General features: G+C 44.1%; 1 protein-coding gene across 2 annotated transcripts in view; it reads right to left on the bottom strand.

Annotated features, from left to right (window-relative positions):
• Positions 1 to 24,727, bottom strand: part of COMMD1 (copper metabolism domain containing 1) — a 57,234-nt gene that overhangs the window by 17,702 nt on the left and 14,805 nt on the right. For both annotated transcript variants that reach the window (XM_072140362.1, XM_072140361.1), the window contains exon 2: positions 22,677 to 22,958. In XM_072140362.1, the coding sequence (XP_071996463.1) occupies positions 22,677 to 22,940 (264 nt within the window). In that variant the 5' untranslated portion in view covers positions 22,941 to 22,958. The remainder of the gene's footprint in view (positions 1 to 22,676; positions 22,959 to 24,727) is intronic.

Raw genomic sequence — 24,727 nt, 5'->3', positions numbered from 1 at the left:
ACCATCTCCCAGCGCTTACAACGCTGAGAGATAGGGACGGATGGGAGGAGCCGTCCACAACGCGGACCGGAAGCTCCCTGTGCGCGGCTTCCGTGCCCCTGTTTGTTTACAGGGGCACGGATCGAAGTGACCGCGGCGCGGGACATCGGCGGCGCCAGAGGAGGTAAGTCCATGTTTATTATGTTTAACTATCCCTCCCCAGCCCGGCCATAAAAAAATTTTTAAACCCGGATAACCCCTTTAATAAATAAGCAAAAATACCTAAGATGGGGGCAGAGTTTATATTAATGGGCAAAAAAACAAAAACCCTTTTTTGATCTTTCCAATTGGCTGCAATGAAACAGACTGAAATATTTATAAGGGTCTGAAAGCTTTCTGTACCCACTGTAGATCTAGATGACAGATTCAAAAGATCTTGATGCTGAATTCTAGCTCTGGTCCTTTGCCTCTTCAGGATTACAGATATTTTCTCGCTCAGGGGAGGTGTTGGATTTGAGAATTCCGGACCCTGGGACATGTGCCAGATCATGGGTGGTATTAATCGCTTGTAGAGGACATCAAAGCTTAAGCAATCCATGGTGGACTGCAGAGATTTTTGGCTGAACTGAGGCAACCTCTGGGTCAGCATCAATAGCTGGCTGATATAATAAGAGGGTCATTGTGCATCTGTGTCTCTGAGGTTTATATTATTTCTGGCTTCCCTTAAAGCTCTTCTATCTGTAACTACACAACTTTAAGTAAACCCGATTTCAGATGAATATACTTGGTTTTGGAGCAATTTCATAACCTTACAGTAAAGGCTTGTACACACATACACGACATGAGACTCGGCCTGTCTTCGAAGTGGGGCAGAAAAACTGGAAGTCAATCCTTGAAAAGATCTCAATGGTTATCACACGAAGAAACTAGACTGCCGGCTCACTTTACCTTAATCACTTCGACAAAGCAGTAGCATATTGGACATGACATGTAAGTAGTGATGTGAATAAAGCACTTACAGTAATATAGAAAACTTACTATAAACTGCGACACCATCTCTATGCAGCTCTTATTTCTCAGTCACTTGCTAAACATCCATTAACTCTCTATAGACTCCAATAGGTAAATGATACTTCAGTAGAAACATTCAGTAAAGACTTAAAGGGAACCTGTCAGTGAAATTAACCCCCCAAAACTAAATAGATTTCATAAACTGACAGAAAGCATTGCCCCTATCTCTACATTGTCCCCCTCCATGCCTGTTAACTTAAACTGTTCTGAAAGTTATATCCAAATGAGGAGAGTCCGATCAGTGTTTTCCCTAAAGCGAAGACGGGCTTATTCATGAGTCTCCTGTACAGCCACGCCTCCTAGTCCTTGATTGCCAGCTTATATAATCATCCCACATGCAGAGCTGTGCAGCTACTGCTAACTGCTCTGTGATCTCTGTGCTGAGAAGAGCAGGACTTCACTGGCACCCCAACCTCAGCTCCGACCTCCTCACAGAACTGTGTAGCAGTGACAGAAGAAGAGATACAGCTGCCAGCAGTTACAGGAGGAGTGTATAGGGCAGTGGTGGCAAACCTATGGCACGGGTGCCAGAGGCGGCACTCAAATCCCTTTTTGTGGGCACCCGGGCCATCGCCACAGCACACCAGACAAGACTCAAAGAATCTTCCTGCAGTTCCAAGCAGCTTAAAAGATGCGGCTTTCAGTCATATTTTGATACTCACTTCGCTAACTGGGACTGTAGGAAGAGGGAGAATTAGACAGGGTCGAATTATTTTTGGAGGACCTCCTACTGGCCCCACGATTCTCTGTGTACAGAGGGACACTGGAAAGAAGCTAAAATTATGAAAATTTTCCATCTTTCTACTGTGTTGCAGTCCTCAGGAGGACAATATGAACAGGGAGCAATAAGTTACTGCTTTCATTTTTGGTTGGCACCTCGCGATAAATAAGCAGGGTTTTGGGTTGCAGTTTGGGCACTCGGCCTCAAAGGTTCACCATCACTGGTATAGGGGAAGAGAAATAGTAGTATAGACAGGGGAAGTTAGGTCAGGTACTTTGTGTAGCTGCTGCCTTATCTGTGTCTCTCACAGACAGCAACTATTCTAAACGATAGTGATGTCTGAATTAGTGAGAGAGAACGGCTTACACTGAATGAAGTGTGGAACTTGAGAATTCAGAGAACTTTGTAATATTACCAGGGGCGTCGCTAGGTCAAAAGATCCGGGGCTCGTGCCCCGGATCTTTTGGCCAGTGCCCCGAATCTCCTCGGGTCAGCAGATCATCTGCCCCGCTGCCCGGGAGATTCCTTCCCTCTCGTTCTCATCACGATCTGTGTCCTCAGATTGTGATGAGAACGAGTGCAGGCGCTGCTTTCCCCTGCAAGGACCTTACCTCCGGGAGTTCCAGAGGCTCAAGGACCTGTGATGATGTAATGATCACATGACCTGCAGGGGAAAGCAGCGCACAGAAAGAGAGAGAGCTGCATCTGTGAGGTGAGAAACATGATAGGGACTAGGGAAGGGGGAAAACATTGTGAGGCACATTATTTCCTTGGGGGGTGTGTGAGGCACATTACTTACTGGGGGGCTGTGTGTGAGGCACATTATTTCCTTGGGGGGTGTGTGAGGCACATTATTTCCTGGGGGGCTGTGTGGGGCACATTATTTCCTGGGGGGCTGTGTGAGGCACATTATTTACTGGGGGTCTGTGTGAGGCACATTACTTACTGGGGGGCTGTGTGTGGGGCACATTACTTACTGGGGGGCTGTATGTGAGGACATTACTTACTGGGGGGCTGTGTGAGGCACATTACTTACTGGGGGGCTGTGTGAGGCACATTATTTACTGGGGGGGCTGTGTGAGGCACATTATTTCCTTGGGGGGTGTGTGAGGCACATTATTTCCTGGGGGGCTGTGTGAGGCACATTATTTCCTTGGGGGGTGTGTGAGGCACATTATTTCCTGGGGGGCTGTGTGGGGCACATTATTTCCTGGGGGGCTGTGTGAGGCACATTATTTACTGGGGGTCTGTGTGAGGCACATTACTTACTGGGGGGCTGTGTGTGGGGCACATTACTTACTGGGGGGCTGTATGTGAGGACATTACTTACTGGGGGGCTGTGTGAGGCACATTACTTACTGGGGGGCTGTGTGAGGCACATTATTTACTGGGGGGCTGTGTGAGGCACATTATTTACTGGGGGGACTGTGTGAGGCACATTATTTACTGGGGGGCTGTGTGGGGCACATTATTTACTGGGGGGACTGTGTGAGGCACATTACTTACTGGGGGGCTGTGTGAGGCACATTACTTACTGGGGGGCTGCATGGGGGAGATTACTGGGGGGCTGTGTGGGTACATTACTTACTGGGGGGGACTGTGTGAGGCACATTACTTACTGGGGGGCTGTGTGAGGCACATTACTTACTGGGGGGCTGCATGGGGGAGATTACTGGGGGGCTGTGTGGGGCACATTACTTACTGGAGGGACTGTGTGAGGCACATTACTTACTGGGGGTCTGTGTGAGGCACATTACTTACTGGGGGTCTGTGTGAGGCACATTACTTACTGGGGGGCTGTGTGGGCACATTACTTACTGGGGGGCTGTGTGGTCACATTACTTACTGGGGGGCTGTGTGTGAGGCACATTACTTATGGGGGGGCTGTGTGTGAGGACATTACTTACTGGGGGGGCTGTGTGGGGGACATTTCTTGGAGCGTGTTCACACATGGCACTAGGACAGGCCTCGGTTTTATCACATATATTTTCCAGTAATACACATGTGATGGGTAACACGCACCTGGTTTTGTTTAAATGCAAGACAAAGGTGTGAGCGCAGCCTTATAGTATTTGGGGAGATTGTTAGGGGCGGCAGCAGGATAACACTGCCTGGGAACAAAGATGTAGGGACAATGAGGAACATAAGATGTGGTGATGGGGATTTCTCCTTTGTTCTCTGTAGCTGTATATACCAGAAGTAACCATGTTATTGGCACAGCCACATGTGAGGGGGTTATGTACAGGAGGGGGCTTTACTGAAAGTGCAATACACATGCATTGGGGCCCGTGCCCCGGATCTTTTACCACCCTAGCAACGCCCCTGAATATTACATAACTACTTATATTTGCCTGCACGGTTTGAGTAAAATTTACTAAAAAGTTATGAAAAGTGACGATTACAGGGTTTTTTTCTCCCACAAGAAGGGGGTAAAAGACTCAGCAAGGGAGGTCCAACTTCCTAGACTTTCTATGACTGAAAAGATGGGGACTTCAAACTGGTCCTCAGCTGCCCTATGATACAGACTTCCAACATTGGCCTGTTCCACAACAGTCTATGGAACGCAGAACTAAAACTCGTTCTGTGCTCTATGGACTTCAATGGGACTTCCGTCACAGGACGAGAGGATGTCCTAATTCAGTGTCATAGCTAAGGCCTAAGTCAGGAAAATGTCATGTCTTTCTCCGAAACAGGTGTGAATTGGGTTCCCGATAGACTTCAACAGAACCCCTTATGTGCTGGAGTGAACTTACCCAAGGAGGACATTCAGCTCCCTGTTGCGCTGATAGCAGGAGGTCCCAGAAGTTGGACCAAGTGACCATATTTGTAAGAAAGCTTTATGGTAAGAAATAGTTGATGTTGGGTCTCCCGATGCTTTTTCAGAAACTAGAGATAGTGCGGAAATATTGACAGCTAGAGAGACATCTTAAGGACTTCTCTAGGATCCACAGTTCCAGGTTCTTGGATACATCTTTGTGAAGAAGACATCCTGGTGGTCGCTTACCGCCGAGAATGTTCCTATTAATTATTTTGTTACCCTAAGTAACAGAATCCCCGAAGCATCTTCTTGCGAATAAAGCTTGAATTTACTAAGAAAAGGAAGTTCATTCCGGACCTGCCGTCTTTAGTTATTTATATCCCGCCTCACAGAGGCCTTTGTGAACCTGTCACACTCATTCGTTTCACATCTCTTAGTAATCCTTTTACAGGCTCCCGACTTCTCCGCAGCCCATTCAAAAGGGCCGACACATGACGGCTGTTGATAAAGAGACTCATCGAGCTGTGAGGAAGAGACCTGCCGAAGATCAGACGATTGAAAAACGGGAATGTAAAACTCTGCTCATACGGCTGTCGTCTGATAATCGGCACACAGCTGGAAATGTCGGGAAATACTGAAGAGATCTCTGACTACAGCATCGAAAAGTGCTACTCGATATCTCCAAGGGCCACTGACCTTTTCATACACATCATACACAGTATATGTGAAGATAACAAAGTTTATAATATACAAATTAAAAAAAAAAAATTAATTCTCCATCTATCAGGACCTTTTCCTTCTCCCCAAAAAATGACATTAACTATTAAAGGGGTTGTCCGTGTTTAATCTACAGTGTATAACCAATTGGAGTTAGGAGGAGGTAAGAAAGGAAATAAAAAAACGTATACTATCCTCCATGGGTACTTCCATTGTCCGGAGCCATCTCCAGTTAATGCTGTGTTTGTTTAGAGAGGCAGGGCACACCGACCCAACCATAGGACTAGATTCAATGCTGTAGCCGGTGAGTGGAAGTTGTCGGGTCAGCGTCCCCACTCTCTGTAAACAAACAGAGGCACGGCACTGACTGGAGATGGCGCAAGGCAACGGGAGCACCGGCAAAGGTAAGTATAAGCTCTTTTTTTCCTTTTCGAACTTCCCCTGGCAAGTTATAGGTTTGAGATTAAACCCGGACAGCCCCTTTAAATCTATCTTGGTCTCCCCAGGAGATTGAACACTCACGGAAATAGAAGTATTACATGTGTCTATAGAAAGATAAGGTGATATGGAGGAGTATAGGGGACAATAGTTCTGTTCTGCCAATAGCAGAGGAGTCCATAGGTCAGACCTGCAGCAATCTTATATAGGGCATCACTTTCTTTTGTGGGACAACCTACTGACATATGCTGTATGGCCAACACTGTGGCTGTATTGAGAATGGACTGTGTACATTTTTGTATTAGGTGGTCTAAAAATAAAAAAAAGTTGTACTTGCCTCTGCTCAGTGGTCATGTCAAATCCACAGAACAAGCCCTTTGGGGTCTTCTACAGACTGCAGCCAGAGGCTGAAGCAGGAGTCTTGTCAATGTGACGTTATGGCTGACCCTCTGCATACGGAGGAGACAGGAGGTGCCGCATTGAACTAAAGACACGGAATTACAATATATACTCGAGCATAAGCCGAGACCCCTAATTTTAACACAAAAACCTATTGACTCGGGTAAAAGCCGAGGGTGGGAAATGCATTGGTCACAGCCTCTGCGGTATATAGCCAGCCTGCCAGCCCCCTGTAGTGTATAGCCAGCCTGCCAGCCCCCTGTAGTGTATAGCCAGCCAGCCCCCTGTAGTGTATAGCCAGCCTGCCAGTCCCCTGTAGTGTATAGCCAGCCTGCCAGCCCCCTGTAGTGTATAGCCAGCCAGCCCCCTGTAGTGTATAGCCAGCCTGCCAGCCCCCTGTAGTGTATAGCTAGCCTGCCAGCCCCCTGTAGTGTATAGCTAGCCTGCCAGCCCCCTGTAGTGTATAGCTAGCCTGCCAGCCCCCTGTAGTGTATAGCCAGCCTGCCAGCCCCCTGTAGTGTATAGCCAGCCTGCCAGTCCCCTGTAGTGTATAGCCAGCCTGCCAGTCCCCTGTAGTGTATAGCCAGCCTGCCAGTCCCCTGTAGTGTATAGCCAGCCTGCCAGTCCCCTGTAGTGTATAGCCAGCCTGCCAGTCCCCTGTAGTGTATAGCCAGCCTGCCAGTCCCCTGTAGTGTATAGCCAGCCTGCCAGTCCCCTGTAGTGTATAGCCAGCCTGCCAGTCCCCTGTAGTGTATAGCCAGCCTGCCAGTCCCCTGTAGTGTATAGCCTGCCAGTCCCCTTTAGTGTATAGCCTGCCAGTCCCCTGTAGTGTATAGCCTGCCAGCCCCATGTAGTATACAGCCAGCCAGTCCCCTGTAGTGTATAGCCAGCCAGTCCCCTGTAGTGTATAGCCTGCCAGTCCCCTGTAGTGTATAGCCTGCCAGTCCCCTGTAGTGTATAGCCTGCCAGTCCCCTGTAGTGTATAGCCTGCCAGTCCCCTGTAGTGTATAGCCTGCGTCGGAAGAGGATTACACAGTTTATTTTTTCTTGACTCAAGTATGAGCCACGGTGAGGTTTTTCAGCACTTTTTTTTGTGCCAAAAAGTATATAGGGCGAGTATCTATAAGTTCTTCATTAACTTTTGAGCCCAGCTTGGGTCAATAGTCTAAAAATTAAACAAAATCAGATAACCGACAGATACTGCCATTTCATGAACTATGGAAGAACTTTATCAGTTTTTGCAACCCTATGAAACAAATACAGCATTTTTACCAAATTTGTAGGGAACTATATTTATAGATTGTGGCGATTTGAACACACAGATACCAAAAATGAGAGAATTTTAGTAAATGTTTCACCTTTCATTATAATAAAATACATTAAAGGGAACCAGGAGACCCATTTTTAGCACTCCCCAGTCCCCACAGAGCATAGTACATACACTGCCAAAGTGTTTTTGTATAAAAAATAGGTTTTACAGAAAAAATGATATGTTATAATGTACCTTTCATTAGCATCTGCTGTGTGACTAGGCAGTTGCCAATTGGGAGGGGCTGGAAAGGAGCAGTTCCCCCCCACCCTTGGGAAACATGTGACCTTTTCAAATATATGAATAACTCCCCACACTCTGGATTGGCTGTAGAGGAGCAGGGGGCGTCACTAAGCCCAGTGATGGGTGTTTTCATATATTTCATATATTTGAAAAGGTCACATGGAGGAGCTGTTCCCCAAGGGTGGGGGTGGGGGCTGCTCCTTTCCAGACCCTTCCCAATTGGCAACTGCCTAGTCACACAGCAGATGCTAATGAAAGGTACAATATAACATCTTTTTTTCTGTAAAACCAATTTTTTTATACAAAAACACCTTGGCAGTGTATGTACTATGCTCTGTGGGGACTGGGGGAGTGCTAAAAATGGGTCTCCTGGTGACAGGTTCCCTTTAAATAAAGTGGTATTATACGTTTTAAATGCTGTTCCAGGAGGGGACTAGAAGTACAGAATTAGCATTTTAAAGGGTAGGGTGCATCACCAGGACACATGGCTGCAATCCCTTTATTGCGTGATCAGTTTAACCCTTTCAGACCCGCTCTCTAGCAGTACAGGAGCACAAGAAAATACACAGGTCTGGGGCTAAGCGACGTCAAACGTCTCCTGCAGTGTTTTATCAGGGGGCATCAGCAACCTACACTTAGATTATCTCATATATATATATACACACACACACACATGCTCATTGCCAGTCTAAATTTGGTTAATAAAGGATGAAGGAATTTTGCAAATAATATATAGGACTACGAACTGGTACAATTTGCTTCCTCTTTTTGGAAATATTCCACGTTTGTTAATTTGGATTTATCATCTCCATGCTAATAAGCATTTCTCGGCAAAAGCTGTAAACCATAACCCCTACTGATAAACCAGGTGCTGCAAAAAGTTTCTATATTCCTGTGCAACTGATGTGTGTTGCAATTTTTCAAAACTTTTTATTCCACTTTTACTTGCCGGGATTAATGAAGCAAAGTAGAGGCTCCCACCTTCTTAAGAACACCCGACTTACAGACGAGCCCTTAGTTACAAACAGGCCTCTGGATGTTGGTAATTTACTGTAATTTAACCTTAGACTACAATAAACATCTATCACAGTTATCAATTTAGGTGTTTGCGATTAAGTTTTATTGTTAATCCTGGTTTTAAAATCCGAATTGTCACAGAGACCTAAAAATATTTGGCTGGGGGTTACAATTATAAAATATACAGTTCCCACTTACATACAAATTCAACTTAAGAACAAACCTACAGAACCTATCTTGTATGTAACCCGGGGACTGCCTGTGTATAGCCACGCTGACGGATCTCTCCATGTGAAGAGTGACATGATTTAGCTGCATGTTTTGCATGCGGAGACGAGGCACAAGCTTCTCTTTAAATCCCAAGTTGTTTTTCTGGAAAATCGCGTGCACTTTTACTACACAGGCGAGGCCGTTCATGATGAGACCTCTGTTTATGCCAGTTCAGGCGTAATGTAGAAAAATAATTCCACGATGACTCAGATTGCAGTAGACTCCCTCCCTAGGAGAGGGGAAACACTTACATTCCTTTTATTTAGGGATTCTCTCTTCATGGCATAGGAACCCCAGTGAACATGAAAGTCTACGTGACCTTATTAACTAAGAAAAGCGGAAAGGTAAAGCCCAGGTGGTTTCCAGGCCACTGTCAGCCATGTGATGCGTAGGTGGCAGAACTAGGCCAAAACCCTGCTTGCTTTATAGCGCCATTCGCCCTTCTTTAACCAAATTGTTACATATTGATCACATCAATCTTTCTTCTAAACGCAGTTAAAGGGACAAGATCAAAATTTGTTTAGTCTTTAACAACGTTTCAGCCCGGTTAGTGCGGTTTTGCTGCAGGCTGTAAATGGAGACACAATGTTTAACCGCTGACACCTACTGGCCAATGTGAAAAGTGCAAGTCTCACTACTTAAGTCACTCTTCAGTCCTATATAAAATGTCATTCTGTTCTTCTGTCTAGTCATCACGTACCCGAGCTCTTATCTTGGAGCTTTCAACTATGAGTGGGACTTGATTATTTTTGTATGGGGTGCGTCCTCCTCTGGTCATGGGTCCCGAAAGTGAATTGTTATAGTAAAAGGCACATGATGTTTATTACATTAAGCACTTGGATAGTTGCCCTTGCTAACGTGTTGCCCCAAACTGCAAGAGATGTACAGGTACTGTAAGTACTCATTACCGTCACCACATGAAGAACTCTATAAATGGAAATATTAAAAAAGTTTTTTTTTTCCAGGAAAATCTCCCCATTAGAAGAAACGTAGGGTACATCCGGAAGTAGCGGCCTTGAGCTAGCCACAAAGATGGCAGCTAGCTCACGGGCGTCATAGACGGGTTGTCCGTATTTAATCTACATTATATAACCAGTCAGGGGGAGGTAAGAAAAGCAGCAGCAAAATGGGTCCCCCCAAATTGAGCATTGCACAAATAGGGGATCCTTTGTTCAACCATTTTTTGCCAGAAGAGAGTGTACTCTGGAGCTGTATTATAGGATTAACAGTATTTTTCGGACTATAAGGAGCACAAAAAAATCATTTGATTTTCTCAGAAATCAAAGATGCGCCTTATAGTCCAGTGCGCCTTATATATGAACCGTACTTACAGACAACAGCTGCCTTGTCCTGTGCACAGGTCTGCCACCTGCTGGTCATTCATCAATTATAATCAGGTGCGCTTTATAATCCGGTACGCCTTATATATGAACCTAGACGTTTTAGCAGGCTTTTTTTGATGGTGCGCCTTATAATCCGGTGCGCCTTATAGTCCGAAAAATACAGTAGTCTTAAGATTTTTGCATTTCTTTACCTCCTATTAGTTTTAGACCCCTTCATACACACTTCATATGAAATCCACAAGGCAGACGTGCCATAAATTTAAATACCACTTCTGCCTTCAGATTCCCGCTATTAGATACTACTAGGTTTTTTTTTCTACACCATATTATGTTCACGTTGAACAATACATTTTCTTTTCTCACAGTCAGGCATCTCTGTCATTAAACATTGAGTAATACATTAGCTAGATGACGGCCATTACACTAGAAAGCCATTAATGAGTTTTTCACAGTCCTGTAATTTTATCTAGGCCTATTAATATTTCATAAGTTGCTACTTTTTATCAGGTTTTTAAGTTAGTTTTTTTTTTTAAGTGAAAAAAAATATGATATCATATAGTACAGAACAATGTAACAGATGACCAGAGAAATTGTACATTTCTGAATATTTCCGGACATATGTGGAGGTTGAGGGCTCCCTGGCTCCAGCTTTTTAACTGGTGTGATTTTCTTTCGACATTTTTTTTTGTATTGAAATTCACATGATTATTATCAGCGAAGGGGCCACGGATGAAGAAACAAGGCTTCAAACAATGTCCTCTCATTCAGAATATGGCCCACAGAAATGTATAAGTGCAGTAGCTCATACACCTGTTCTTTGGGGGTTCATCTCTCGGAAATTGCTGAGCGCTGCGCTCACCGTTCGCCGTCAGCTCCATAGAGATTAATGGAGCAGAACGGTCATGCGCGGCCGTCTGTTCCATTAGTCTGAGGAGCGACGAGGTGTCGGTCGGACCCCTCGTTCTCGCAATCCGCCGCGAGACCCCAACTGATCAGCAAGTTAGGCCATATCCCATGGATTGCCTATGTGGGAAGACCCCTTTAAAGGGGGTTTTCCAGGAATTCTGGAAAACTCTTTGGTCTCAGGAAAGAGGTGGCGACCCCCTCCTCCAAATAAAGGGGGGAGCGTTTATGTCACGGTGAGACAGTGTATGGTGTGAACCCTGCCCTCTGGTTGGGTGTTGCACCTGCGGGCAGTTCTACACCAAGTCCGGCCTGGTGTAGAATTGTGCTACAGCGCCGGCTATAGGTAGTGCGCAGGTGTGAGGCTGGAATGGTTGAGCACAGCTCTTTCATGTCCTTCCATGCCCACTTGGGTGTGGAGGTGGCGTAAGGTGGGAAGTGGGTGCAATCCCTGGCCATTCCGCCTATTTCAGGACGCCAGAATACTGGGGCACAAGCCCTGACAAATCACTCTCAAAGTGTAGTTACCTTGCTCAGGGCCGGTTTTAGACAAAGTGGGGCCGTGGGCAAAACTAAAAATGGGGCCCCAAAATGAAACTATTTTATGAACAGTCCCAGTCAGTAAGAGGCTCCATAAGTCCTGCACAATAATAACACTTTGTAGTTACACACAGTAGTAGGTAAGTATCTGTAATATGGGGCTGTAGGAGAATGTCATAGGAGAGAGACAGGTGATAGAGAGATGGATGATAGAAGATGAATATGAAAGATGATAAAGATTTATAGATAGATGATAGATTTATAGATGCAGAAATATAATGTATCGATCGATTGATAGAAGATAGATAGAGGAGAGGGATAGAAGATCGATTGATAGATGGAAAGATAATAGATAAATAGAAGATGTATAAATAGATAGATAAATGGTTAGATAGACAGATATATAGATAGGACATAGACAAATTATAGGAGATGATAACTAGACGGACAGATGGTCTTCACCCGGACAATCAACTATAAGAGGTGCAATACATCCTCTTCCCACAAGGCCCACATGCAGGGGCCCCTATAGGACAGGAGGCCATAGGCAAATGCCCAGTCTGCTGCCCCCAAAAAATATCCCTGACCCTGCTCCCTATTTACAAAGGTAATTTGTGAATAATGTTTTCGGCTGCCTGACCTAATATTCTGTAGGGTCACGGATCCCACTTCAGCCAAATTGCAGCCTCCTCGGACCGAAGGAAGTCACTTGTGACATCCGAGGAAGTGATGTGGGAACCTGGGTGCAGTCTCTGGGTTTCGTACAAGATAGGTGCTTTAGGTTTGTACTTAAGTTGAATTTTGTATGTAAGCATTTTATAATTCTAGCTCCAGAAAAAAATGTTTATGCCCCTGTAACAATTGGATTTTGTAAATTTTGTGCTGTCATTGGAACAAGGATTATCAATAAAGCTTCAATATAGACACCTTACAGCTGAGAGTAACATCCAGAGAGCTTCACCAGAGGTCACACAGGGCAGAGAGGTCCATCTGTATCTAAAGGTGGTCTCCAATTTGTGGACCTCTTGTACACGTTTATTTTTTTATTTTGACACCCCTGTCCCAGGCCCCATTGGTCTCCATGGGGAACCAGAACAGTTCTGCTGTAAAGCGCTTACTGATGCATCTCCCCCATAGTGTACGAGTTTATAGGTAGTGAAATCCTAAAAGCTGCGGAGAGAGGATTTGTAATCACAGACTTTCTTTATTTGCATTGAAAAGCTTTGCAAATCACTTTGCAAAAGGTATCCAAAGAGACGGGAATTTGTTTCCCTGTATAATTTTACCTTTTCCTGGCTAGGAGTGTAAACCACTTATGGGAATCTCATCTACTATCTATAATCCTAAAGATTTGTTTCCTAAAACTACAACTTATTGAAGGTATTATGAAATCTACCCCCCAAATCCATCATGATAAACCAGGGACAGTTACTCATAGATCCAGGCACCAGGACTGTGGGAATCTGCTTATATTTGTTATCTATGGCCTACTTCCTTCTAAAACTAACTTTTATAATTATGCAAATGAGCGAGTATGGCTAGCCTAGTCCCTCTGTGATCAGGCTTTACAAGTTGTTACATTGTCTCACCCTCCCCCCTGCTCCCCACAGTATTTTTAAACTCATGCTAGTGAGCCTGAAGGGCTCTGGGGGAGTTACCAGAGCCTCATTGTGGAAGGGAGAGGGAGGAAGTGCTCCTGTACAGTGTAACAACCTGTGAAGCTACAGCCCAATGGGACTCTAGTAACACCCCCCAGAGCCCTTCAGGCTCATTAGCATAAGCTTTTTAAAAAATAAAGTTTTTACCCCAACAGGAATCAAAAAGTGGCCATTCAAAATTAAAGGGGTTGTCCGAGTTCTTGAAAAAAAGCTAAAAGTGGCCGGGACAGGGCTGCTTAAAAAAAATAAAGCTGTACTTACCTTCCGGTGTCCTCCGGTATCCAGCGCTGCTGTCGCTCCGGTCCGGGCGCCATGTAAACAAACATGGCCGCCGGAGCAGCGCTGGATTCAGCTTCCGGCCGGCCGTGGCCGGGCACGCCTATCCGTCCCTATACACAGCATTGTACACAGGAAGGTTGTCGGGTCCGGCCGGAACTGAGTTCAGCGGAGGGCACCGGAAGGTAAGTACAGCTTTATTTTTTTTAAGCAGCCCTGTCCCGGCCACTTTTAGCTTTTTTTCAAGAACTCGGACAACCCCTTTAAGAAATTAAGTCAGACCATCCCTTTAATTATAATAAATCGTTGGGGGAAGTGACATCACCTCTAAAGGAGCCTATGGGTATAAATTATGATTTACAATGGGAGATGAAACACAAATGTTGCCTATCCCCATTTAAGTGGAATAGAACAGCCCTTTAAAATAAACTTTCTGCTGATTATGTCCCTTTCGGCCAGTACTACAGTAATAAGAAGAGTCCCACATTTGGAAAAGTTTGATAGTTTGCAGGATAACACAGTTTACAATCTTTTAAAGATGGAAAAATCTTTTCTGCAATTCGATAAATGTTACATAGTGTTCTTTTACAGGAGAACATTCTAGAATGAATTTTCCATGGAGAGTCCTACCCCAGGGGTCATATTCCGACTTATGTTCCCAAGGATACACTCCGCTTCTTTGCTCTCCAGGGAACTATGAGATTTATTTTCCCCCAAAGAGCCTTAAGTGCCATAAATGGAAACAGTAAACAATTTATTTTACTATGTACGCCTCCCTTAGGCGGCACAGCTAAAATTAAATCCCTTAAAAATGAATGTGACTCATTCATAGCAGGGGGAACGGTTCAGAAGGAGGGAGACAGGGGCGATCCAATATAGAAAGAGAAAAAGCAATAATCTGACTACAGCAAATGAAAAGGGGTCTGTGTGCGGAGAGAACCAAGAAATTTTAGGTTTAAGAGAACCTTTCTTCACCGCTCAAATGTGATGAAGAATGTATCATTCTGTAAAGGCTGCTACACAGACTCAGGGGAACTTTAAATTTTGTTTCTATACCCCACAGTTGTAGAGATATCAGTCCCTGTATCTGACCATAGTAATCCTCTCCACTGCCAGAGAGGAGGTACTGGACTGGAGGAGGGGCTTTTACGATAATCTTCTCAGTGTAACATGGCTCCTCCTATGCTCCAGGCACCTCCTCTCAGACAATGGAGAGGAATATATGGTCAGATACTGGGAGTGATATTTCAGCAACTGTCTGAGATAGAAAAAAAAATAAAAGTGCCCCTGAATCTGTTTAGCAGCCCAAGTTCATCTCCATGTGTTTATGGTGGTAAAAAGTCCTCTTTAAAGTCCTGTGATCCCAGCACCCTCGGTAATGATTTAAAGGGAACCTGTCAGCAGAGATTGACCTAAGAAAAACAGTCCCAGTTTGTTGGCTTCATCCACAAAATCAAATGTAAATTTGTTGTGTAATAGAATGGGAGGGGGAGTGGGGGAGATTTATCATACACCTGAGCTTGTGCGTCGTCGTATGATATGGATATGCCAACCCCAACACGCCCTGTGCCTGGAGTGGAGTGGTCTCAAATATAATCACAATTTCTTGCAGTGCGCAAGAAATTGTGATTATTTCAGCGCCTCTACGCCACAAACTGGCATAGAAGCGTTGAGAAACCTCACCCACGGAGATGAAGAGTTCAGAACTGAAGTCAAGCTCTCCCTGCCTCAGAAAATCCCCTCTGCTGTGATAGTGATTATACACAAGACTTTAGTAGAGCCAATTAGTGATGTCCCTGGATCTAGGGCCAAAGGTGACATTATGAATCAGGGAGAGCTTGACTTCACTGCTAAACTCTCCGCCTACTTGACTTTATACAACAAATCTCCAACTCACTTCAAAGTTGATTTTCTGGGTGATGCCACCACACTGGGTCATAAAAGAAACGTGATCTGGAAGGTGTCGAAGTACTTGATTACATACTGGTAGTGGTTTAGTAGGTGAATTTGGACAGTTATAAATCCAACCCCCCCCAAAAATTTGCTCCCTTAACCCTTGTTTCTAAGAATAAAGATAACTGGATGCTATACAGCGATTTGCCTTTGGAAGAGAAAAGCTAAGCAGTGGTAGAGCATATGGAAATCACTAAGGCTCTGAGGGATCGAATCCTAATCGCACTTTCCTAACCCAAACTAATGCAGGGACAAGCCCCAGCGTTATACCAGTACAATGTTGTATACCAGTGTGGTACCATGTCACAAATTTCCAGGAATCTTCATAAGGGTTCAAGTCACAATTGTGTGCAACTAAAACACCATCTTGACAAAAAAAGGGTCTAAAAAAGTAAAGCTGGGCAAAGAAGGCCCGAGCAAAAACATCCCAAATTCAGACAGTAAATTACAGAAACAAGACAGGATGTATATGAAATGTAACAAATCCTTTATTGAATCAAAAAAATATATACATAAAAACACTTAAAAGGCACTAAGTGTGCTGTGGTCCAGCAACCAACCCTGATCTCAATGCAAAATGAGAAGTGAATATGATGTACATATCAGGCTATGAAAAAGCCTGAGCCACAGATACACATCTGCGTCCATTTTTGGCGCACACGTCTAATTTTTGGCGCACGCGCATTCAATCTTTACTCTATGCGCATGAGCGCCCTGCTAATTCCGGTCACCGGCTATGTCACTTCCGGTACTTGGAACGCACGCCGACAGCAGAATTGGGAGGCGCGCGGTATGAGGGCTTAATTTGGAGGTGGGTCCTTCCCCTATATATATCTTCCTATGCATTGTCCACATTTACCCCTGAGGAAGCCTGCCTGCACAGGCGATACGCGTGGGGCATCTTTCCTCCAGCACCCTCCCTGACTGCACTATGCACTTTAGGTAAATATTCTTACTATTCTCTTCATGGCCAAGCTACTTATATTTATATTCATTTGTCTGCACATTTATTTAGGTTATTTTTGACTGTTGTTAGTCTTGTGCCAAACCAGGTTTCATGGCCTGATATGTACATCATATTCACTTCTCATTTTGCATTGAGATCAGGGTTGGTTGCTGGACCACAGCACACTTAGTGCCTTTTAAGTGTTTTTATGTATATATTTTTTTGATTCAATAAAGGATTTGTTACATTTCATATACATCCTGTCTTGTTTCTGTAATTTACTAAAACACCATCTTGGTGACATCCTAACACTGCAGTGTAAAAATTGCCCCACCCCCCCCTTTCAGAAGACAAAAACATGAAGAACGTTCATACCTTGTGACTAACTGACTCTACTCCAACTCTTAAAGCGTAACTGTAGAGTGATATTGATTTTACCAAATTATATGTGATTCCCCTTTGAAAACAAACAGAATGCTGCCTACTTTGTGCTGCTCATGCTTTTCTTTCCAAAGGTTGACAAAAATCTCTCTCACTAGAGGTGGTCGGAAACTAATGACTGTCTGTCAGTCTATGTCCTCAAGCTGAGGCCAGTTAGCTTGCCCACATATCTCATGATGCCCTGTGTTCTCTCTCAAAGTAATTTAGTATTAAATCCATTTAGTTTCCTACAAGTAAATCCAATGAACCCCGCACAGTGCACATACAGGATGTATATAGTGACCAGCCTGGCAGCTTCCATTGCATGGAGGAGCAGGGAACATGTAATATGTGGAGGAAATCCAAGTATACCAGTTACATGAAGTCTATAGCCTGTGCTGTGTAAGGGTTAATAGCTTCCCTGCACGGAGCTTAAAGAGGACCTGTCACCTCAATTTTCGGCACCAGGAGCTGCTTACTAAAGTAAGAAGTTCCTAGTGTTTGAACAAGGACCGCAGTGTTACCACGATAGCGTTACCGGAAATCTGTGGCGGAGTACAATGTAATCATCGGACAGCTCGCAAAGCTGTCCGATGTATTCATGAGGGGGCGGTCCGAGGCGCTGCCTCTTCCCCGGACCGCCCCGCTCGCTCCATAGACCGGCAGTGACTGCCGCGCGCTAGGCGGCAGTGACTGCCCCAACCCACGTCCCCTCATGAATACGTCGGACAGCTTTGAAAGCGGCTCCTAGTGCCGATAAAGTGGGTGACAGGTCCTCTTTAAAGGACACCTGTCATCAGGTCTGTGTCACTAGTCCTGTCACCTCTACCTGTTGGAGCAGCTCACAAGGATCCATCCCAGCCTTTATCTAGTTATTTCATACATTAATCATTGTAAAATCATTTATTCTTTATTATGTAAATGAGGCTGGTCACATGGTCAGAGGCAGTGATGTCACCGCTGTTACCCCTCCCCTCTCCTACCCCTGCTCATGTCTGTGTGTAATGTATAATAAAGCATGGCTAGTGTGTGTGCTGCATCTGCTGACATGCTGCATCCTCCTAATATACAGGTGAGAGACACAGACATCAGCTACACATGAATCTGACATGTTCTGCTGTAACATGGCTGCCTGGAGCTGCTGTATCTCTCCTATACACACACACACATACACACACAGGCTGCAGGGGGCGTGGCCACCAGCACCAGGAAGCACATCATTATACAGCCTCACACCATTATACAGGCTGTCAGTCATGCACTGGGGGTGTGGCTGTGCCTCCCACTCATGAATAAGGTGGACAGCTTGAATATGCTAATGCTTCATTGGACATTTCACAGGTCCTTTGCATACAGCTTTAGGACCTCATTGCTTAGGTTTACAGGCATGTAGAGGGACAATGAAGGGATAGAGGCAATGCCCTCTAATGGCAGTTTATGAAAATATATTTAGTTTAGGGGGGTTATTTTGCATGACGGGTTCTCTTTAAGTACAAGGTAGGGGAGCAGCATGAGGTGAAGAGAAAGACAGAGAAGGTTCTGTAGAACTAGGTTAGGATTAGATTAGGATGGAGGGACTGATAGGGAACAGGGGAGATCTTGTACCACACTTTTCTGTGCAGGAGACATCTGCATTTACACATCCAGCTCTGCAGCATGCACAGAAAGCTCTGTCACATGTACTCCTTCCCTTTGAGTAGCAGCCCCTCCCAGGAATCTGTAGGGGTGTTTATCTGATGTTTATACTATGGACTCCAGGGCTTATCAGAAGAGGGAGAGGAAGCAGCTATTGCAGCCCTGAGGTAATCTATAGGTAACAAAGATAATAGGCAAAGTCGTTTTACATCCAAAGAGCTATTGATTTGTGAAAAAAACCTTTACAGTTACTCTTCAAAGGAACAGGAAACATAAATACAGGCAGTTCCCGGGTTACTTACAAGATAGGGTCTGTAGGTTTGTTCTTAAGTTGAATTTGTATGTAAGTCGGACCTGTATATTTTATCATTGCAATCCCAGCCAGAACGTTTTTGGTCTCTGTGACAATTGGATTTAAAAAATGTTGGGTTGTCATTAGAATCAGGATTAACAATAAATCTTCATTACAGACGCCTTTAGTAACTGTTACAGCTGATTATTGTAGCCCAGGACTAAAGTACAGAAATTACCAATATCCAGAGGTCCGTTTGTAACTAGGGGTCGTATGTAAGTCGAGTGTTCTTAAGTAGGGGACCACCTGTATTCACGGTACGGCAAACAAGAAAAATAATTGCCCCCACTGTAGGTCAGTTTGCAGAATTTTCTGCATGTCCTTGGGTTAATCTCCAGCTGATAATTGCAACCCGTCTATCAGTCCGGTTGTTATATTTTTTTGGTTCAAAGAAGAAAAAGACGTATGCTATAAGACCCAAAAAGTAAAATATAAAGCAAATTTGTACCATAGTACACCACAACACAAACACACATATAAAAACATTTAAAAGTGTGAACAACACACAAATATAGCCCAACATGAAGACCTAGCATACAATAAAGCTGGTCAACCTGGCAAACACCAGCTCCCCCTACTGTACATAGCCTCTCCTGACCACATAAATAACAAAAAAGTACTGCAGATAGAAATACTGAAATAATAAAATAAGGTAGAACCAAAGCAAAATGACCCAAACAAAAAACTATGTGTTAGTGTACCCAGAAATAATCCTACCATGATGCTGTCTGTGAAAAGAAACACAATGATGGGTCAAAAGGGTATCTACCTGTACTGATGGAGATCCAGACAAAGAAGAGGTAGGGGGAAGCGGGGGCAAAAACCCCACGTGTATCGCCACCCAACTGGCTTCCTCAGGGGTGCTGTGGTGATGTATTGTGTCCATTATATTAGGTAGGCGTCCCACGTGAAGCGGCTATCGCGGAGCTGATGACTTACGGTCCCAAACAGTAAGATTTAAGAACTTTCTTTCATGGGCAAATCCCTTTAACATCAGACAAAATAGGACCAGAGAAAAATAAGAAGATGGAGAGTAATAGATAGAATATTTTTATATTTGTGGTGCTTAGTCTTTTTGGTGCTTTAAACATAAAACATACAACCGCTTTAATAACCGACACATTAAAGGGGCATTCCCACAAAGACAAGATCCTTAAATATACTCAGCATAACAAAATAAAAACAAAAAATCTCTAATTCTATAGCATTTCACAGATATAATTCCAACCTATCTCTAGCAGTCACGGTGTTTACAACCGGATAGAACCATAAATCTTCTGACTATGGTCAGATTCTTCTCATGAAAAGCTTCTCTTGTCTGCACACTGCAGTGCTCTCTGCCTCCTGCCCCTCCCCCCTGCATTAAAAGACCAGCTCAGGCACTTTCTGCCGGCAAACAGCAGTGTGCAGAGACTTACTCTACAAGCTACAGACAGGATAAGGTCTTTATAACAGAGCTGACACTGGTGCTATAGCTAAGTTCGCAGAGTGTCATTGTGTTTTATATCCATCTTATTCATCTAATCATCTCATCTCTCATCTGTCTCATCTCTCATTCTATGTGTTATATACTAGTACATTGTTCAGAAGCTAAATGAAAGTGTATATAATCCTGTACCCTGATAAGCTAAGAACATTGTCAGCACACAGCATCTCATAGCACTAGAGGAATCATGAAGTGTCTGCTTAGAAAGTCCCCGCTCACACAGTGGAATCTTACACTGACCATCACTGAGTGACAGGAACTAAAAAAGGAATAAAACTGAGTAAAATTGCAAAGTAAAGGGTTAAAAATTGTCTGTATTGTGTAAACATCACTAGGGGGGTTAAAATTTGAGAACCTTCTTTCATGGAAAAACCCCTTTAACTAACTTCTATAGAATTTTATGAAATCATTGGAAGTGTTTAGTGATAATTATTTTACACCTCTCTTGGTTTTAGAGTTCACTACCTATTAAAGGGGATGTGCACCCAAGGAAGTTATGACCCATCTATCACCACTGTTGACAGACTCGCTTTAAGGCCCCAGTCACACTGACGTTGTTGGGACGTATATACTGCTGCAAACTTGCTGTCGTATATACGTCCCCATAGATGGCAATAGATACGTACGGCCCTGCATCGTTGTGCAGCTCCTCCTCCCCAGCGCTCCTGCTGTATCCTCGCTCAGCTATAGCCGGGCGAGCATAAGGTAGTGTGAGTGTAGCCCAAGAATGGTTTCATCTTGGTTATGAAATGATGATGCAGGTTTCACTACACACCACGTAAATCCCCTTCCAAAAATATTTTTCGTGTGACAGGCGTGGATGACTTCCTTGCATTGAGCACAGGAAGAGTTTACAGTCGTTAACAACTTCCTGCTGATCAGATTTCCATTCTTAGCTATAACGGTCTTTGATAAGAGTTACATGTAGCCGCTGCGCTAAATTTACGTGATAAATTGTGATTATCCGTGGTCATCCCCTCTCATCCGGCTATGATAAGTGTCTGACTACTGGGATAACTACATCCTGGACCCCCAGCAATCAGGGTTATTCCTTATACTGCGAACAAATTCCTTTAATGGCACAACCCCACGTGGCAGTAATGCATGTGTTTTCAAGCACATGAGAACAGCCGAGTAGAGGAGATTTCCCCTATTACATAGCTGTTAACATCGTGTTCACAAAATGTTAACATATGTTAACATAATGGCATCCGCTGTGACTGAGGGTCTGAATCTCTTCAGTGCTAGCATTTAAGGGGTTGTCTGAGAGCGTGAAAAAAAAACAAAAAAAACAGGAGGGGGCTGTTTAAAAATTAAACCTACCTCTGCGGTCCCGCGCTGCCATCTCTCTGCTCTGTGCCCCATGTAAACAAACAGAAGTCACGGCCACCCCGAATCTGAACGCAGTGAGGCTAGATGGATGGCAGCATGGGATGCCGGGAGTAAATCTTTACTTTTTATAACTAGCCCCCTCCGGGCCACCAATAGGATTTTTTTTAAAACTCTCGGGTGGCCCCTTTAATACAATACCCGATCACATGAAGCAATTAAAGGGGTTGTACCCTTTTCATCTGGTATACAACAGTCCCCGTTCTCATGGCGGTCCCATCACTGAGACCCCAAACTATCAGTAAGTTAGGTCCTATCCACAGGATAGGGGTTAACTTGTTACCACCTGACAACCCCTTTAAGTGCAGACTCCCAGGAGGAAAATCTAACGAGTCAGAGTTGGGGCGTCATGGCTCGAACTAAAATCTCTTGATCTCTGGGATCGATTATTTAAACAGCAGCACAAAAGTAGCAACCAAATTAGTGACAGTGAATACACCGAGTTAATTATCTCCCCGATTAAACCCTTTAAGATGCTATTAAAGGGGATGTATTTTACGATGGTCATCCACATTTGACGCAAGGTTATAGATGCCATCTCCTCTCATCTCTGTGGATAAGACTTTAGAGGAGAAAACGACAGCGGACTCAAGGAAAAACCACCTAGAGATGGAAGTGTCAGTCATGCAGAGCGCCACATTGTAAAGTAACCGTATAAACAGCACAAAGCAAACACGGACACTATAAAAAGAGAAAGCGTCTGGCTGGTAAACAGCGGTGAGCACATTACACAGTAATCTGAAACAAGTCTATCAGCCGGTGATGGATGATGATATCTGCATGTGCCATACAGAATGACTCCGCACACCTGCCTATTGCGTGCTCAGCGCTGATAAGGCCTCGCGTTACTTACCTTGTCTTTTGTTCCGATCTCCATCTCTACAATGGCCGCCGCGCTGTTTACTTGGTCCACGTGCCGGGATTGTGACTTGACATCTATCCTCCACTTCAGGCCCTTAAGGGTGTTCTCCCATTTGCTCTGGTTGATGACACTTTCCCGGATTTTCTTCTTGTGATTCTTCCAAAATTTAGCAATCACCAGAGATTGTTCTGCGGTGATGCCTCCTTGTTTTTTAGTCTGAGCCGTCAGGAAGGCTTCAATCTGGTTTAAATCCATGTCTGCAGATACGATTGACTGCAAGAGAACAGACAGAATAAGAGATGTACGGTATCATCTGATCACAAAATAGAAATTCAAAATTTCTAAATTATGGATAATATCTACTATATCCACTTAAAAGGAATTGTCCGAGTTTTATCATTATCATTGAGGGGATTTATCATTAGGCAGGCATCTTGCTAAATTTTTAGGAGCTCATGTACACGTCAAGTTATCATATCGGCTAAGAAGGCTTGATAAATCTGGCATATGAGGTGCTCTGGTTCGCAGTGAGTTTGCACAACCGGTTCCCACGGTGGATTTTTGCAAAAAGTGTGCTACTTTTTAACAAGTCGCAAGTCTTGTATTTGACTTGCATTTTCTAATCTGGGGATAATATGAAGAGATTAACAGATAAGTAGGTTGGCAAATCGACTGATAAGCCAGGAAAATAGTAACTATAACGAGAAAACTAGCAACGGTAACAAGAAATTCAGCCTCAATAGACAAATGGTCAGTGAAAATGGCTCAGACTAGGACATGTGACACTCTTCAATGAAACTGACATGCGATTCATTAAAAGAACAAAAAAAACCCCCAAAAAACAGGGGAGTAACTACAGGGGTAGCAGCCATAGCAGTTGCTATGGGGCCCGCAGTGTCAGTGGGCCCCGGAATCCGGGGTATTGGGTATATGCTGGATGTGTGTATGTTTGTGTGTGTGGTGTGTATATGCTGTATGTCTAGATATGGTGATGTGTATATGCTGCATGGGTGTATATAGAACTGTATGTATGTGCTGCATATATGATAAATATATACTGTATGTGTGTATATGGGTTGCATATGTTGTATGTGTATATATTTAAGTGTGTGTATAAAAGTGTGTGATTGTAACTCACATGTGTAAATATACAAATGTGTATATATTTTTTAAGAGCGAAGGCGGCCCTGCTGCTCCTATTCACGGAACTGTGCATTGCATGCTACTTGATGCCAGCTCCTTCTCCATGATGCCTACATTTTTTGAAACTAAAAACAATGGGAGCCATTTACTAAGGGCCCAAATCACGTTTTTACGGCGGGTTACCCGAATATTTCCGATTTGCGCCGATTTTCCCTGAATTGCCCCAGGTTTTTGGCGCACGCAAACGGATTGTGGCGCATCGGCGCCGGCGTGCACGCGACGAAAATCAGGGGGGGGGGGGGCGTGGCAGAATGAAAACCTGACGGATTCGGAGAAACCACCGCATTTAAAAAAAAAAAAAAAGTGTCGCTGGACACGCGCTTACCTGCACCTAGCAAGGGATCGTGAACTCCGGCGGACCTCAGCGCAGCAGCGACACCTGGTGGACGTTGGAGGAACTGTCTTAGTGAATCGCCGGAAGACCTGAATCCACCACAGAGAACGCGCCGCTGGATTGCGAATGGACAGGGTAAGTAAATCTGCCCCAATGTGTCAAGTGTCATATTAAAGTGAACAATCTCCACTTTAATGTTGTATCAGGATTGTGTTTCTAGGTGCCACAGAACCAAAGATATCCACTGTTACATTTAAAGTTGAAAATGCAGAATTGTATCTACAAACCAGGCGTTTACTTGCACTATATAAAAGACACATGACATTTATTTTTTACTATCTGACATGAAATCAGAATATACTTTCCCATTTTAGGTCAATTAGAATTACCAAAATTATTTATAATTTACCAAATTCCAGAATATTGAGAAAGAGAGATTTAAAAAAAAAATTAAAAAAAAAAATAATAATTCACTTACATTTTAGTTAGTATCTGGTAATATCGC

The sequence above is a fragment of the Engystomops pustulosus genome, chromosome 3 (genome assembly GCF_040894005.1).
Source record: "Engystomops pustulosus chromosome 3, aEngPut4.maternal, whole genome shotgun sequence".
NCBI classification, from domain to species: Eukaryota; Metazoa; Chordata; class Amphibia; order Anura; family Leptodactylidae; genus Engystomops; species Engystomops pustulosus.
The sequence above is the reverse complement of the archived record's forward strand: the minus strand, read 5'-3'. Positions and strand labels throughout refer to the sequence as shown.